Source organism: Gorilla gorilla, chromosome 20, assembly GCF_029281585.2.
Source record: "Gorilla gorilla gorilla isolate KB3781 chromosome 20, NHGRI_mGorGor1-v2.1_pri, whole genome shotgun sequence".
Classification (NCBI taxonomy): domain Eukaryota; kingdom Metazoa; phylum Chordata; class Mammalia; order Primates; family Hominidae; genus Gorilla; species Gorilla gorilla.
The window spans coordinates 28,580,059-28,596,745 of record NC_073244.2 but is presented as its reverse complement, the minus strand read 5'-3'; the positions used below and the strand labels follow the sequence as shown (position 1 = coordinate 28,596,745).

The 16,687-nt window shown below is 44.7% G+C and overlaps 1 protein-coding gene across 1 annotated transcript in view; it reads right to left on the bottom strand.

Moving 5' to 3' along the window:
• Positions 1-8,548, bottom strand: part of LOC101145945 (zinc finger protein 257) — a 37,738-nt gene extending 29,190 nt beyond the window's left edge. The window contains 1 exon segment of the mRNA XM_031004027.3: positions 8,425-8,548. Within this exon segment, the coding sequence (XP_030859887.1) occupies positions 8,425-8,427 (3 nt within the window). The 5' untranslated portion in view covers positions 8,428-8,548.
• Between the last annotated feature and the right edge of the window lie 8,139 nt (positions 8,549-16,687).

The window sequence follows — 16,687 nt, the reverse complement described above, 5'->3', positions numbered from 1 at the left end:
TATTACCAAACTTTAAACCACAGGGCTACAGTAAAAAAAGCAGCATGGTACTGGTACAAAAACAGGCTCAGAGACCAAAACAACAGATTAAAGAGCCCCAAAATTTATTCCGCACACCTACAACCATCTGATCTTTGACAAAGCTGACAAGAGGAATTTGAGAAAAATTCCTTATTTAATAAATGTTGCTGGAATAACTAGCTAGCACTATGTAGAAGATTGAAACTAGACCCCTTTCTTACACCATATATAAAAATCAACTCAAGATTGATTAGGCCAGGCACTGTGGCTCACGCCTATAATCCCAACCAAAGCCAAGGCGGGCAGATTGGCTGAGGTCAGGAGTTCGAGACCAGCCTGGCCAATATGGTGAAACTCCATCTCTACTAAAAATACAAAAATTAGCCGGGCGTGGTGGTGGGCACCTGTAATCCCAGCTACTCAGGAGGCTGAGGCAGGAGAATTGCTTGAACCTGGGAGGCGGAGGTTGCAGAGAGCCGAGATCATCCCACTGCACTCCAGTCTGACGACAGAGCAAGACTCCATCTCGGAAAAAAACAAAAAGAAAAAGTAGGCAAAAGACATCAACAGATACTTTTCAAAACAGACATACATGTGGTTAACAAGGATATAAAAAAATGCTCATCACTAATCATTAGAGAAATGCAAACAAAAACCACAATGAGGCATCATCTCACACAAATCTGAATGGATATTATACGAAAGTTAAAAAAAATCACAGATGCTGGTAAGGTTGTAAAAGGAATGCTTATACACTGCTGGTGGGAGTGTGAATTAGTTCAACCATGGTGAAAAGCAATGTAGTGATGTCTCATGTAAGTAAAAACAAATTTCCATTTGACCTAGCAACCTCTTAATTGGGTACATACCCAAAGAAATATAAATTATTCCATCATAACACATGCACATGCATGTTCATTGCAGCACTATCCACAATGGCAAAGACATGGAATCAACCTAAATGCCTATCCATGGTAGACTGAATAAAGAAAATATGGTATGGGCAAGTATGGGGACTCATGCCTCTAATCCAACACTTTGGGAGGCCAAAGCTGGTGGATTGCCAGAGCTCAGGAGTTTGACAGCAGCCTGAGCAATATGGCAAAACCTCATGTCTACAAAAAACAGAAAAAGAAAAAATTAGTGGGTGTGGTGGCATGTGACTATAGTCCCAGCTACTTGGGGGGCTGAGGTAGGAGGATTGCTTAAGCTCAGCAGATTGAGGCTTCATTGAACCTAGATCACACCACTCCACTTCAGCCTGGGTGAAAGAGTAAGACCCTTTCTTCAAATATAAATAAAATAAAATAAAAGATTTAATAAAAACAAAACATGGTACATAAACATCATGGAATACTACGTGGCCATTAAAAAAAAAAGAAAGAAAGAAAAGAAACAAAATCATGTCCTTTGTAGCAAAGTGGATGGAGCTAGAGACCAGTATTCTTAGAAAACTAATGTAGAGACAGTAATCCCAGCACTTTGGGAGGCCGAGGTGGGTGGATCACCTCAGGTCAGGAGTTCGAGACCAGCCTGGCCAACATGGTGAAACCCCGTCCCTCCAAAAATACAAAAATTAGCTGGTGTGGTGGCAGGTGCATGTAATCCCAGAGTCTCAAAAAATAATAATAAATAAATACATGTTACCATTTATAAGTAAGAGCTAAATGATAAGAATGCAGAGACACAAAGAGAACAATAGATACCGAGGGCAAGTTGATGGTGGATGATGGGAGGACAAAAAAGATCAGAAAAAATACCTGTTTGGTGCAAAGTTTAGTATCTCAGTGACAATATAATCTGCACACCAAACCCCCATGACACAATTTTACCTATATAACAAACCTGCATGTGTACTCAGGAACAAAAAATAAAAGTTAAAAGGAAAAAAATCCACGAGTTAGTTTGAGAGAGTGCAATGTAGGTGATAGGACTGGTTTGTGCTACAGATAGTGGCCCAGGTGTGACTCTAATTTATTTCTGGGTTCATGCAGGCAGATGAGATTATGAACAGGTGGTCCAGAACCCTAGGTTGGTGGAGAAAACAGGTTGCTACTGCAGATTCAGTGTCTAGGGGTGAGGATACGCCAGGAGACTTGTAGACACTTGTGGGTTTTTGGCAAAAAAAACATTAGGATAAAAATGCCGTGGTGAAATTCCTGAGGGTGGTGTCTAGCCCTGGGAGTGGTGTAGACACCTCAATGTCTAGTGGGTGTGTTTGTGACTGGGTAGAAATCCTGTGCTGACAGCTGTGGAAAAAGGGAATCTGCTATCAGAGCTTCTTTCCTTTAAGTTTTCAGTCCTCTCTCACCCTGGGAGGAGACCTAGAATCACAAAACAATGGGCACTATGACAGACAGAAAAGCAGAGCCTCCCAGAGTTTCATTTCAGGCCAGGCCTCTGTGGTATCTTTCTTCTGGCACCAAATCTGTAGAGTTTGCTGAATACCAAGATTCTCCAACATCAACTCATTGTCTAAAATTTGAATTCTGACACCACCCATTCAGCACAGACCCTGATTCAGGGCTCAGTACCACAGTGTTCTCTTTACTGTAGATGTCAGGAACAAACCCAATGAACCCATCTATGCTCCTGAGCTACTGTTTAAAAATCGAGGACTCCCATAACCTCCCTCAAGTTCAATGATTTGATAGAGCCACTAACACAACAAGCAAAACAACATAGTTATGTTGACCAGTTAATCATAAAAGATACAACCCAGAAAAAGCAAAATGGAATAAATGGACAAAAAAAAAAAAAAATAGGTGGGGAAAGATGAAGCACATAGGTAATCCAGGTAAATAGTTGTGATTAATAAAATTCTCCATCCTTTGTGTGCTCCAGGAACAGTTCATGGAAAGAAACACCCTTTCCATTATAACTTAGATGGGGCTCTTTTTTTGCCCATCACATAGCCAGACACAGACTCTGCACATTTTCTTCTTTTTCTCATATAAAAATCACCTGAATTTGGCTAGGCGCGGTGGCTTATGCCTGTAATCCCAGCACTTTGGGAGGCTGAGGTGGGTGGATCACCTGAGGTCAGGAGTTCAAGACCAGCCTGGCCAACATGGTGAAACCCCCGTCTCCACAAAAATACAAAAAATTTAGCCAGACATGATGGCTGGTGCCTGTAATCCCAGCTATTCAGGAGGCTGAGGCAGGAGAATCGCTTGAACCCAGGAAGCAGAGGTTGCAGTGAGCTAAGATCACACCATTGCACTCCAGCCTGGGCGACAGAGTGAGACTCCATCTCAAAAGATCTCAAATCTAGTTATTTCATCCTCAGTTTGCCATTTCCCTCACACCTTCTTTTTAATCTGTTTGCTGCTCCTTATGAAAGTCAGTCCCTGTCTGCCTAAGCTTTGCAATCCTTAAAGATATTATTGTTACTGCTTCCTCCTGTTGCAATACTCCTTTGGAATTTTTTTTAAACATAAATCTAACTTTGCTTATATTTTTCAAAGTCTAGAAACTATCTCAGAACAATAACAACTTCATCTTCAGTAAGACCTTCTGAGACCCCTTCCATTTTAACCTTAACTGCATCTGCCTGTGGATCCCCGGCTTTCCAGGGCTCTGTAGCTTCTCTCAGGATAAAGGCTTCTTCCATGGCTGGGACATCTGCAGGGGTGGCTCCCCAGAAAGAATTAGCTGGGCCTTTAATAACCTGTTTTTGCAGGCTCAATATTAGCCTTAGCTTGGAGTCACTGGGCTCAAGTTTTAATTTCTATGACAGAGTTACTCACTTGGTTTTTGAAACTAAGTGTTTAAAAAATCTAGCAAAATTATCAAACATAGTAGTCACATAAGGAAAAAAAATTAAGGTGCTTATATTTCATACCCAATAAGAAAGGTTAAAGTATTCCTTTCAGAGAATAAATGTATTATTGTATTAGTTTCATTAAAAATCATGTAGTAAATAATTAGTAATATGTGAACACTTCTAGGAGGTAACAAGTTTAATCTCATAAAATTTAACATTAAACTCAGAAATCAAAATAACAGAATATAGAACAGAGATATTCACTATCACAAGTTTTCCCCGCAAAAAAAGAAACTGATGCTTTTATGAATGCATGTAACTCATCAATTATCTACCATATTTTCTTGTGGAAATGTATTCATTTTCTACAGCCAAAATACAGAGATTTTTTTCTATTCTTTTCCTTGGTAGCATTCTAAAAGCTAAGCCTTGGAATTGGTTTGAAACCACCCAGCCATAAAAAAACACACTTGAAAAAATTTCTAAATTCGGCTGGGCGCGGTGGCTTACACCTGTAATCCCAGCACTTTGGGAGGCCGAGGTGGGCGGATCACGAGGTCAGGAGATCGAGACCATCCTGGCTAACATGGTGAAACCCCGTCTCTACTAAAAATACAAAAAAATTAGCCGGGCATGGTAGCGGGTGCCTGTAGTCCCAGCTACTCGGGAGGCTGAGGCAGGAGAAGGGTGTGAACCTGGGAGGCGGAGCTTGCAGTGAGCCAAGATTGCGCCACTGCACTCCAGCCTGGGTGAGAGGGAGACTCCGTCTCAAAAAAAAAAAAAAAAAAAAATTTCTAAATTCACTCTGGAAAAGAAATAGGTAAATGAGGGCTAGGTATGGTGGCTCATGCCTGTAATCCCAGACCTTTGAGATGCTGAGGCAGGCGGATTACTTGAGGTCAGAAGTTCCAGACCAGCCTGGACAACATGGTGAAAACCCATCTCTACTAAAAATACAAAAATTAGCCAGCATAGTGGCGGGCTTTCACGGAGTTTCACCGTGTTGCCCAGGTTAGTCTCAAACTCCTGAGTTCAGGTGATCCACCCACCTCGGCCTCCCAAAGTGCTAAGATTACAGGCATGAGACAGTGCTCCCCGGTCCCTTTGTAAATATTTTCTTACCTTTAAAGCCCTACTAATAAAATGCAACTTATACTTAAAAAATCTGAGGTCAAGATAAGTGAAAACAATTCTTTTCTTTCTTTCTTTTTTTTTTTTTTTTTGAGACGGAGTCTCGCTCTGTCGCCCAGGCTGGAGTGCAGTGGTGCGATCTCGGCTCACTGCAAGCTCCGCCTCCCGGGTTCACGCCATTCTCCTGCCTCAGCCTCCCGAGTAGCTGGGACTACAGGTGCCTGCTACGTCGCCCGGCTAATTTTTTTGTATTTTTTAATAGAGACGGGGTTTCACCGTGGTCTCGATCTCCTGACCTAATGATCCTCCAGCCTTGGCCTCCCAAAGTGCTGGGATTACAGGCGTGAGCCACCGCGCCCGGCCGAAAACAATTCTTTTCAAGGTGACAAACCGAGGGAGTAGCAATGCTGATTAAGAAACAAATGTGTCTGACTCATATGTCAAGTAAGGCCATCCAATCGCTTGAGAGATTCTCCCACCCCATCCTGCTCTCATAAGTGCTCAATAACCACTCTCTCAGGAGAAACTACACTATGCCCCACTGAATGGCCCAGGATCATTTTATTTTGTAAGCTCTTATACCGTCTAACTGGGTTCAGTTTTCTTTTTTTAAATTCTTGTCTTTTGAAATACTGTTTTTTGGCCAGGCACGGTGGCTCACGCCTGTAATTCCAGCACTTTGGGAGTCCGAGGTGAGTGGATCACCAGAGGTCAGGTGCTCAAGACCAGCCTGGCCAACATGGCGAAACCCTGTATCTACTAAAAATACAAAAATTAGCCAAAAGTTGGGGGGGGGGCACCTTTAATCCCAGCTACTTGGGAGGCTGAGGCAGGAGAATCATTGAACCTAGGTGGCATAGGTTGCAGTGAGCCAAGATGGCGTCACTGCACTCCAGCCTCGGCAACAGAGCAAGACTCTGTCTCAAAAAAACCAAAAAATACTATTTTTTCTTTCACAAATGTTTCACTATTTTTATTTCACTATTTCTCTGCCCACTTAGAGAATCCAGGGGGCAGAAATTATTTCTGTGTTTTTTACCAGCATCTGATTGGCTTAACAGCAATGTGTCTCTAAGAAATGGAAGCTGAGTTGGGTGAAGACAATCTTAATATCTTCGAAAAAGAAATACAACAGGAGACTCCTCTCAGCCCTGGGGCAGCCACCTTCTTTCTTAATAGGCTACACTCCATAACTCAGGTTGTGCTATAAGAAAAAAAAAAAAAAAAAAAAAAGACCCAGTAGCTGATATCCACTAGATACTCTAGCAGATATAGCCATGGTGGGTATCTTGGTTTATCCCCAGGAAATACTGAAGCCCAGGACCAAGAACAAAGCTAAAGGGTGGGTGAAGACATCTCACCTCACAGCTTCCAAAGGGAAACTTTGACCCAAAAACATTCTGATAAGATCTCTGTGCCTATACAAGATAAAAGCAAAGAGGAACAAAATTTTTTTTACACTATAGTGTCAGGGAATTATACTTTGCTTTCTTCCCATGGAAAGTATTTACAAACAGAAAACAAATCTTTTTAAAGTGCCATCCAATGCTTTGTCAAAAAATGATTAAAATATGGTATAAAAAATGTAAACTAAAGGACAAATAATTGATAATGTGAATTAGGGAAAACTGGCATTTGGGAATGTCAGAAGAAACTGAAAATTTAGTATTTTATTATTTAGTATTTTTGCAATCCAGAGTTAGGCTGAAGAAATGATGAAGGGGGAGGAGGGTAAACCTTGAGACTCTGCTTGGGACACATGTAAAAAATTCAGCGGAAAAGGCCGGACGCGGCTCACGCCTGTAATCCCAGCACTTTGGGAGGCCAAGGCAGGCGGATCACCTGAGGTTAGGAGTTCGAGACCAGCCTAGCCCACATGAAACCTCATCTCTACTAAAAATACAATAATTAGCCAGGTGTGCTGGTGGGTGCCTGTAATCCCAGCTACTCCGGAGGATGAGACAGGAGAATAGCTTGAACCTGGGAGGCGGAGGTTGCAATGAGCAGAAATCTCGCCCCTGCACTCCAGCCTGGGTGACAGAGTGAAACTCCTTCTCCAAAAAAAAAAAAAAAAGAAAAACAAATCAGCGGAAAATTAGTCTCCTGTGGCTTGTGAAAATAATTAAGTGGCAGGCAACTAGACTGAGGTGGCTCTAGTCCCTGGATTTCTACTTTAAAGAAATTTAACTCAAATGCATGGTTTTTGTTTTGTTTTGTTTTTTTGAGATGGAGTTTCACTCTTGTTGCCCAGGCTGGAGTGCAGTGGCACAATCTCGGCTCACTGCAACCTCCACCTCCCGGGTTCAAGCGATTCTCCTGCCTCAGCCTCCGGAGTAGCTGGGATTACAGGCATGCACTACCACGCCCCGCTAATTTTGTATTGTTAGTAGAGGCGGAGTTTCTCCACGTTGGTAAGGCTGGTCTCGTACTCCTGACCTCAAGTGATCCGCCCGCCTGGGCCTCCCAAAGTGCTGGGATTACAAGCGTGAGCCACAGCGCCGGCCTCAAATGCATGTTTTTATAAATTACTAAATTGGGGGAAACAAAATTGAGGCTTAGCCAACTATACACTACCATTTAACCTCTGATTACATAACAAGGAAATGTCCACCTTGATAGTGCAAATTAACAAACTATGTAACTGCATCTAACCAATTACTGAATTTGGTTTTCTTTATCTCATGTTATTAAAGTCTTTTCTTCAAGCCCCTGCTATGGACGACAAATGACAAACCATAGCTGGGTACTTTACAATTTTTTTTTTTTTTTTTTTTTGAGACGGAGTCTCGCTCTGTCGCCAGGCTGGAGTGCAGTGGCGCCATCTCGGCTCACTGCAACCTCTGACTTCCTGGTTCAAGCGATTCTCCTGCCTCAGCCTCCTGAGTAGCTGGGATTATAGGCACATGCCACCACGCCCGCTAATTTTTGTATTTTTAGTAGAGGCGGGGTTTCACCGTATTGGCCAGAATGGTCTCAATCTCCTGACCTCGTGATCCGCCTGCCTCGGCCTCCCAAAGTGCTGGGATTACAGGCGTGTGCCACCGCGCCCGGATTTTTGAATCACTCTTTAATTAAATTCTTTAATATGTTTGCGGTGACTTCTGTATATTTTTAATAAGAGAAAAGAGAGACTCAGAACCCCACAGACCAAAGCTCTTCCCATTCATGAACCCCGCACCCCGAGTCAGGATTCTCCCCTGACGACCCTCCTGTCGTCCCTGCACAACCTGCGGAGACTCGGCGCTGCGGGTGCAGAGCTGCCGAGAGAGGGATCCAGGCCAGGGCACAGTCACTGCGCAGGGAAGAGACAGGACGCCCGGGGTCCCGGCTGTCAGCGCAGCCGCCATCTTATGGCTGAGGGGGACCGAGGCCGAGCTGGCCAAGGAAAACTCGGGCGCAGATGGTAGGGCTGACTGCGAGGAGGCCTGAGTCCCGCCACAGCGACTTCCCACCGGTTCCAACCACCCCCTTCCCCTCTCCCAGGATGTCGGACCCAGCACTCTCACCATTTCTAGGCTTCCAGGAGGACCTGGCGTCTTAGCTGGGGATCTCCTAATACCTGCAGGTCACAGGGCCACAGAGGCTGGGCCCCTAGGAGAAGAGGACACAGACCAGGGAAGACGAGACCTGCAGCTCCGGCTAGAGCGAGAGACAAAGTACCCGCCAAACCCGGAAGCCACCCTGTCCGCTCCAGCTTCGTGTCTGATTGGACGGTTTCCAGCCCAGCGTCCCTGACTGGATAACGTTTAAGGCCTCGCCCCTTTAGGCCCTGAGTGACAGGAGACGTGATCAGATGCTCGGCTGAATGAAGAAAGAGTGAAAGCCTAAGCTCCAGCCTTTTCAGGCAGGTTTTCCTCCCTGAGCTGAGCCAGGCCCAACCCAAAGGTATTTGCATTTAACCTTGTGTGTAAGGTCATATGCGTTTATACATAATACATAATATGGCCCGGCGCGGTGGCTCACGCCTGTAGTCCCAGCTACTCCGGAGGCTGAGGCAGGAGAATCGCTTGAACCCGGGAGGCGGAGATTGCAGTAAGCCGAGATCGCGCCACTGCACTCCAGCCTGGGCCACAGAGTGAGACTCTGTCTCAAAAAAAAAGAAAAGAAAAAAATACACTATATTGTTATTCACAAACAAAAATAATCTAATAACAGCTATTTTAAAATTTCAGCTTTCCTGACCTTCCTGGCTTCTGGTTTTTTGATCAGGCAGCCTGAGATTTTAAGAAGGAGGCAATCATGGCCGGGTGCGGTGGTTCACGCCTGTAATCCCAGCACTTTGGGAGGCCGAGGCCGGCGGATCACCTGAGGTCAGGAGTTGGAGACCAGCCTGACCAATATGATGAAACTCAGTCTCTACTAAAAATACAAAAATTAGCGGGGCGTGGTGGCGGGTGCCTGTAATCCCAGCTACTGGGGAGGCCGAGACAGGTGAACCCGGGAGGCAGAAGTTGCAGTGAGCCGAGATCGCTTTGAACTCCAGCCTGGGCAACAAAAGCGAAACTAAGCTCCGTCAAAAAAAAAAGGAGGCAATCTTCTGAAATAGAATGTGAGCCAAATGTGAATTTTAAATTTTCTAGTAGCCAAACTTTAAAAAGAGAGAAGAAATAGGTCAAACTAATTGTAACAATTTCAGTAACCCAATATATCCAAAATATTACCATATGAGCAATGTGTAATTATTAATGTAGCATGTATATAGTTAGAACTATATCATTGGAACTAAGTCTGGTTTTTTTTGTTTTTTTGTTTTTTTTTAATTTTTTTTTGAGATGGAGTTTCGCTTTTGTTGCCCAGGCTGGAGTGCAATGGCACAAAGTCTGTTCTCTGCCTCCTGGGTTCAAGTGAGTCTCCTGCCTCGGCCTCCTGAGTAGCTGGGATTACAGGTGCCCGCCACTATGCCTGGCTAATTTTTGTATTTTTAGTAGAGACGGGGTTTCACCATGTTGGCCAGGCTGGTCTCGAACTCCTGACCTCATGATCCACATGCCTCGACCTCCCAAAGTGCTGGGATTACTGGTGTGTGAGCCACTGCACCCGGCCAGCTTTCTCCATAGAAGATATTTTGCCAAACTCTGGGCCCAGCACCTAGGTAATGTGGCTTTTTTCTTCTGCTTGGACCATGCCCACAGAAGGGATAATGACTTATCACTAAGCCCAGCACACATGATGTAATTTTTCTGCCTGGTCTTTGCCGACAGAAATCATTTTCACGTATTTCTGAGTTCATCACCTAGTTGATGTGAACCTTCTTATTTTCAGACTTGTTCACAGTGGAGATTGCTACATATTGCTGGGCCCAGCTCCTATGTGATGTGATTCTCTTCTCATGCCTGGGTTCTCCCCACTGGAGTGACTGTGACATATAGCTTGGCCCTGGCCCTAGTTTATGTGACTTTCCTCTTCATTAGCCCTGCTCACCTGGGGACATTATAACATATCTGAGCCCATCACCTAGGTGATGTGACTCTCTTGCCTGATCTTCGTCTCAGGGGTAGTGTTTTATGTTGTCACACCCAGCAACTAGGTGATATGACTCTTCTCTACTGCTTGGGCTCTGCCCAATAAGAAATTGTGATGTATCACTGGGCCTAGGTTATGTGATGCTCCTCTCCTCCCTGGGCTGTACATACGTTGCTATTGTGACATGGCTGGGTGCAATGCCTAGGTCATGTGAGTTTCCTGCATGGGCCCTGCCCACAGGGGCATTATCACATATCATGTTGTTAGTTATCTAGGTGATGTGAGTCCCCTCTTCTGCCTGGGTCCTGACAAAAAGAAGGATAGTGACTTATCACTGGACCAAGCACTTAATGGTGTGACTCTCCTCTTTTACCTGGGCCTTGCATAATTTTGTTATTGTGACATATTGCTGGGTCCAAAACCTAGGAGATGAGAGACTTTTGCCTTGGCCCTGACTACAGAGGGCTTTTTGATATTTATTTGCATCTATCACCTAGGGGATGTGTCTCTCCTCTGCCTGCACCCTGCCTTCAGGGAAGATTGTGACATAACATTGGGTGCAACAACCAGGTCATGTGTCTCCCCAGCCTGGGCCTAGCAAACCGGGGAGCACTGAGACATATTGCTGCTTCCAGAAACTAGGTAATGTGATTATACCGACTGTGCCCTGCTTTTAGAAGGACATTGTAACATATCACTGGCTGAGCACCCAGGTGATGTGACTCACCTGTCTGGTCCCCACATTCAGGGAAGATTGTGACATATCCCTGACCTAGCACCCAGGTGATGTGACAATACTGCCTGGGCTCTCCCCTCAGAGGGTATTGTGACACTGCTAAACGCAGCGCATAGGTGATGTGACTCTCCTCCACTGCTTAGTCTCTGTTCAAAGAGAGATTGTGATGTATCACTAGTCCCAGCACGTAGATGATGTGACTCTCATGTTTGGGCCAAGCCTACGTCATGTATTGTGACATATATCTGGGTCCATCAGCTCGTTAATATGACTCTTCTGTATGGGCTCTGTCCACAGGGGTACTATAAAATATTTTTTCATTCATCCCCTAGGTTATTTGCCTCTTCTCTTCTGCCTGGGCACTGCCAAAAAAAAGGAGATTGTAGCAATTCACTGGACCCAGAACCTAGTTGAGGTGACATTCCTATTTTGCCTGGGCCCTGCATATTTGGGTATTGTGTCATATCACTGGACTCAACACATAGGGAATGAGAGGCACAAGCATGGGCCCTGCTCACAGAAGGCCTTGTGACATATCTCTGCGTCTATTACCTGTGAGATGTGACTGTCCTCTTCTACCTGCACCCTGCCTATAGAGAAGATTGTAACATATTGCTGGGCCTACTGACCAGATGATGAGTTTCTTTTGCCTGAACCTTGCCCACAGGGAGCATTGTGACATGCCACTGGGCTCAGCACCCAGGTGATGTTCCTCTCCTGCCTGGTCCCTTCCATCAGGGAATATTGTACAAATCTCTGGCCAAGCACCCAGTTGATGTGACTCCCCTGCTCACTACCTACTCACAGGTTACATGTCCTATGTCGCGGGTGAGATGACGACTCTCATATCTTAAACCAGACAACAGTTGATATGCTGTCTCTCATAGCTAGGCTTAGGAAAATGGATAAGATTCTGGGTTTCCTATTTTTATGAAGGTCAGAGGGGATTACCACACTCTCACCTATGGTATGTAGCCTTTGGATTATACACAGTGTATCATCACAGAGCCCAGCACACAGATGAGATTGACTTGCATGTATGGACAACCAAGCACCTGTTAAAATTGTGATCCTCACAGATGGACAGACCGCAGTTGTGAATCCCACACACGGATGCAGTCCACAGTTGGAATTGTGACTGTCATATGTGACCACCCATCCAGATTTGGGATAGCAAAACATTTTTAAATGCAGCTCATAAGAAACTGAGGGCTGTCCTATCTGAACCCAGAAAATTGGAGAGATGTTGACTCTCATAACTGGGCCTAGGGACACAGATACAATCATAGGTTTATTCCAGCATGAAAATCTCAAGCTGGATTGTGGCTCTCATGCAAACCATATAAAGCCCTAGGATAGTACAGAGAGTGTCCTAAAAGGGCCAAGCACACAGGTGAGATTATGACACTCCTGTGCACACCCTGACAACAGTAAAGACTGTCATTTTCCCTCATGAACCCAGCCCACTTTTGAGGCTCTGAACCTCACATCCAAAGGCAGCTGAAAGTTGAAAAATTGAATCACATACATGGATCTCGTCAACGGGTGGGTTGGTGACTCTCAGACCAAGATTCAGCACACCTGTGAGCCTCTGACTCCACTAAGGGAACACAGTTCACAGGAGGGATTGAGGATTTAATACACAGATCCGGTTCACCTTTGAGATGGTGACTCGTGTAATTAGACACAACATACAGTAGGTATTGACTCTCGTACCTTGAACCAGATCACGTATGGGATCGTTAATCTCATTCTTAGACCATCTTGCATGTGTGATTGTATCATATAGCTCTTCCCAGCAACTGAGCGATTTGATCCTTCTGCCTAGGTCCTACAGGTGAAATTGTGTCATATCACTGAACCCAGCATCTAGGTGGTGTGAGACTATACTTTTGCCTTAGCACTTTTCACAGAGGGCATTGTGACATTTTGCTGGCCCTAGAACCCAGGGGAAGTGACTTTCCTCTACTTCTTGGTCTCTGCCCATGAAGAGATTGTGACATGTCACTGGGCTTAACACCTAGGTGATGTGACTTCCTCTTTGGCCTGGACCAAACACTTTTGCGATGCAAATCTGTTTGGGCCCCGCCTACAGAGGTATTAAAACATATCTGTTCATTCATCACCTAGGTGATGTGACTCCTCTCTTCTGCTTGGGCCCTGACAAAATGGGGGATTTTGACACATCACTAAACCCAGCACTTAAGTGATGCTACTCTTCTGTTTTCCCTGGGCCCTGCATATCTTGGGTATTGTTATATATAGCTGGGCATCATTCCTTTAGGATGGGAGGCTCCAGCCTGGGCCCTGCCCATGAGGGGCCTTGTAAGATGTCTCTTCCTCCATCATCTAAGAGATGTGACTCTCTTCTTTTGCCTGCATCCTGCCCACAGAAAATGTTGTAATGTATTGCTGGACCCAGTCACCAGATGATGTGTCTCTCCTGCCAAGGCTGTGCCCACAGAGAGCATTTTGACATATCACTGGGCTCAGCACCCAGGTGAAATGACTCTGCTGCCTGTACTCTGCTTTAAGAGGGGATTGTAATATATCTGTGGCTGAGCACCTAGGTGAGATGACTTCTGCGTGGTTTCTGACCTCAGGAAAGATTGTGACATATCTTTGCCGAAAACCTAAGTGATGTGAATCTGCTGCTCACTTCCTACCGACAGGTAGGATTGTGATATATATTTTGTCCAGCTCACAGGTTCATTAATTGCTCTTATACCTCAAGCCAGCCAATAGAAGAGATACTGTCTCCCATAACTAGACTTAGGAAAATGAGAGAGATTATGAGTCTTCTCTATGTATTAAGGTCATAAAGCACTACTATTCTTTTACATATTATATAAAGCCCTTGAGTGGTACAGAAAGTGTCATTACAGGGCACACTAAACAGGTGAGACTGTGTTTCTTATATGCATATACCACCATCTGTTAAGACAGTCGCCCTCACAGATGGACAGAGCCCATTGAAGAGGTCCTGAATTTCACACATTGACACAGCCCACAGTTTGGATTGTGACTGTCATATGTGAACATCCAGCTACAGTTGGGATGGTGACTCATTTCTAATTCTGGCAAGTTAGATCCTTTCTACCTGGATGTATTCAATGGAGAGATGTTGACTCTTATTCCTGGGTTTGGGAATCATGAGTCCGTAGATGCACAAAGGTCTCAGAGCATACTGTGACTTTAATGTGTGTGTGACTTTAATGTGCTCTGAGACCTTTGTGATACAAAGGGTGTCATAACAGAGCATGGTATAGAGGTGAGATTATGACACTCATATATGTATATCCAGCTGGCAGTAAATATTGTCATTCTTCCACATGAACACAGCTCACTCATGAGGTTCTGAATCTCACATGCAAAGAAAGTTGAAGGTGGAAAATTGATTCATACATGGATTCGGTTCACAGGTGGGTTGGTGACACTAAGACCAAGATCCAGCATATCTGTGAGGCTTTGACTCCAGTAAAGGGACACAGTCTGTAGGAGGGATTGAGCCTCTTATGGATGGATTCCCTAAACTGTTGAGATTGTGGGTTATACACCTATACCCAACATACAGGAGGTGGTGCCTCTCATACCTAGAACCAAGACATGTGCAGGATGGTTAATCTCATCTCTGGATCTTCCTGCAGCTGTGATTGTGACATATACCTCAGCCTAGCACTTGAGAACTTTTACGCTCCTGCCTGGGCTCAGCCCACAGACTGGGTAGTGACATCTTGCTGCACCCAGCACTTAGTCAATGTCTTGGTTCTGCCCATAGAGACAACTTTGACATATTGTGGCTCCTCGCACTTAGGTTATGTGACTCTCCTGCCTGTGTTTTGCCCACATGGGCCATTGTGACATATTGCTGAGTCCAACATGAAGGTGATGTAATCCTCCACCCTGTCCTCTGCCTACAGAAGGCATTGTAACATACCTTTTGGTCCCTCAACGGTGATGTTACTCTCTGGCTCACCCTTCTTTTAAGGGATATTGGGACATACTGCTGTACCCAGCACCTAGGTTATGTGAATTTTTCTACTGCTTTGGCTGTGCCCAGTGAGGGGTTATGGGGTATCTCTGGGCCCAGCACCTAGGTGATTTGACTCTTCTTTTTCTTTTTCATTTTTTTTTTTTTTTGAGACAGTTTCACTCTGTTGCCTAGGCTGGAATGCAGCAGTGCGATCTCGGCTCACTGCAGCTTCAGCCTCCTGGGTTCAAGCGATTCTCTCACCTCAGCCTCTTGAGAAGCTGGGATTACAGGTACCTGCCACCATGCCTGGCTAATTTTGTGGAGACAGGGTTTCACCATGTTAGCCAAGCTGGTCTTGAACTCCCGACCTCAGGAGATCCACCTCTCTTGGCCTCCCAAAGTACTAGGATTACAGGCGTGAACCACCATGCCCGGCCAGGTGAGAAAGCATTAGTATGACAAGGGCCATTTATAACTCTTGAGTTCTTAACAAAAGATGATATCTGCAAAATTAAGTGTTCTATTTAAGAAAAACATTCAGCAAGCTTATCCTGCATTTCTACACAAAGAGCACAACAACAATATAATGCACAACAGTCAAGCAAAATAAGTAAAATTGTCCCAAGTAAACTAAATAAGGGCAGATGTTGGAACAAAGCTGATATGGGTTTACTACCTGATTCCAATATGTGTTCACAGTTAGAATAGTGATCCGGATTTATTTATTTATTTATTGAGATGGAGTCTCACTCTGTTGGCCAGGCTAGAGTGCAGTAGCACAATCTCGACTCACTGCAACTCCGCCTGCTGGGTTCAAGCAATTCTCCTGCCTTAGCCTCCTGAGTAGCTGGGATTACAGGCATGTGCCACCACTCCCAGCTTATTTTTGTATTTTTAGTAGAGACAGAGTTTCACCATGTTGGCCAGGCTGGTCTCGAACTCCTGACCTCGTGATCCACCCACCTCGGCCTCCGAAAGTGCTGGGATTACAGGCATGAGCCACCGTGCCTGGCCCCTGATCTGGATTTTTATATTACCCATCTCTCTTGTTTCTTTTGAGCTGCAGTCAGAGATCACTGGTGTGTTCACAGGAATAAGCAGAATTAGTCTAAATAGCAGGGAAAATACTCAAAAACAACAAATGAGACTAGTGTCTAATAACGGGTGTACTATAGTTCTTGAAACATAATTTTTTTCTCTCTCCTTTCTTCCATTTCTACTAAAGACAAATCATGGTGAAACTGATTTACTTGCATAAAAAGCTTTAGTCTTATACTTGGCCTGATTATTTGTATAAAGTGCAGCAAAAATAATTATTTTTCACATATGTTTTAAAAATTGGCTTTGATGTAACTATGTTCCATTAAAGGAATATCACAAAAGACTTTTTAAAAGCCAAGCCCAGCCATGGGTTTGTACCATCAAATACCTATGAGTTGGGTGAGTTTCTCTCTTCTTGGGGTCCAAAGATAACTCTGGGCTCCTGATTCTGTCAGAAAGAGACATTCCTGGCCAGGCATGGTGGCTCACACTTGTAATCCCAGCACTATGGGAGGCCAAGGTGAGTGGATCACCTGAGGTCAGGAGTTCGAGACCA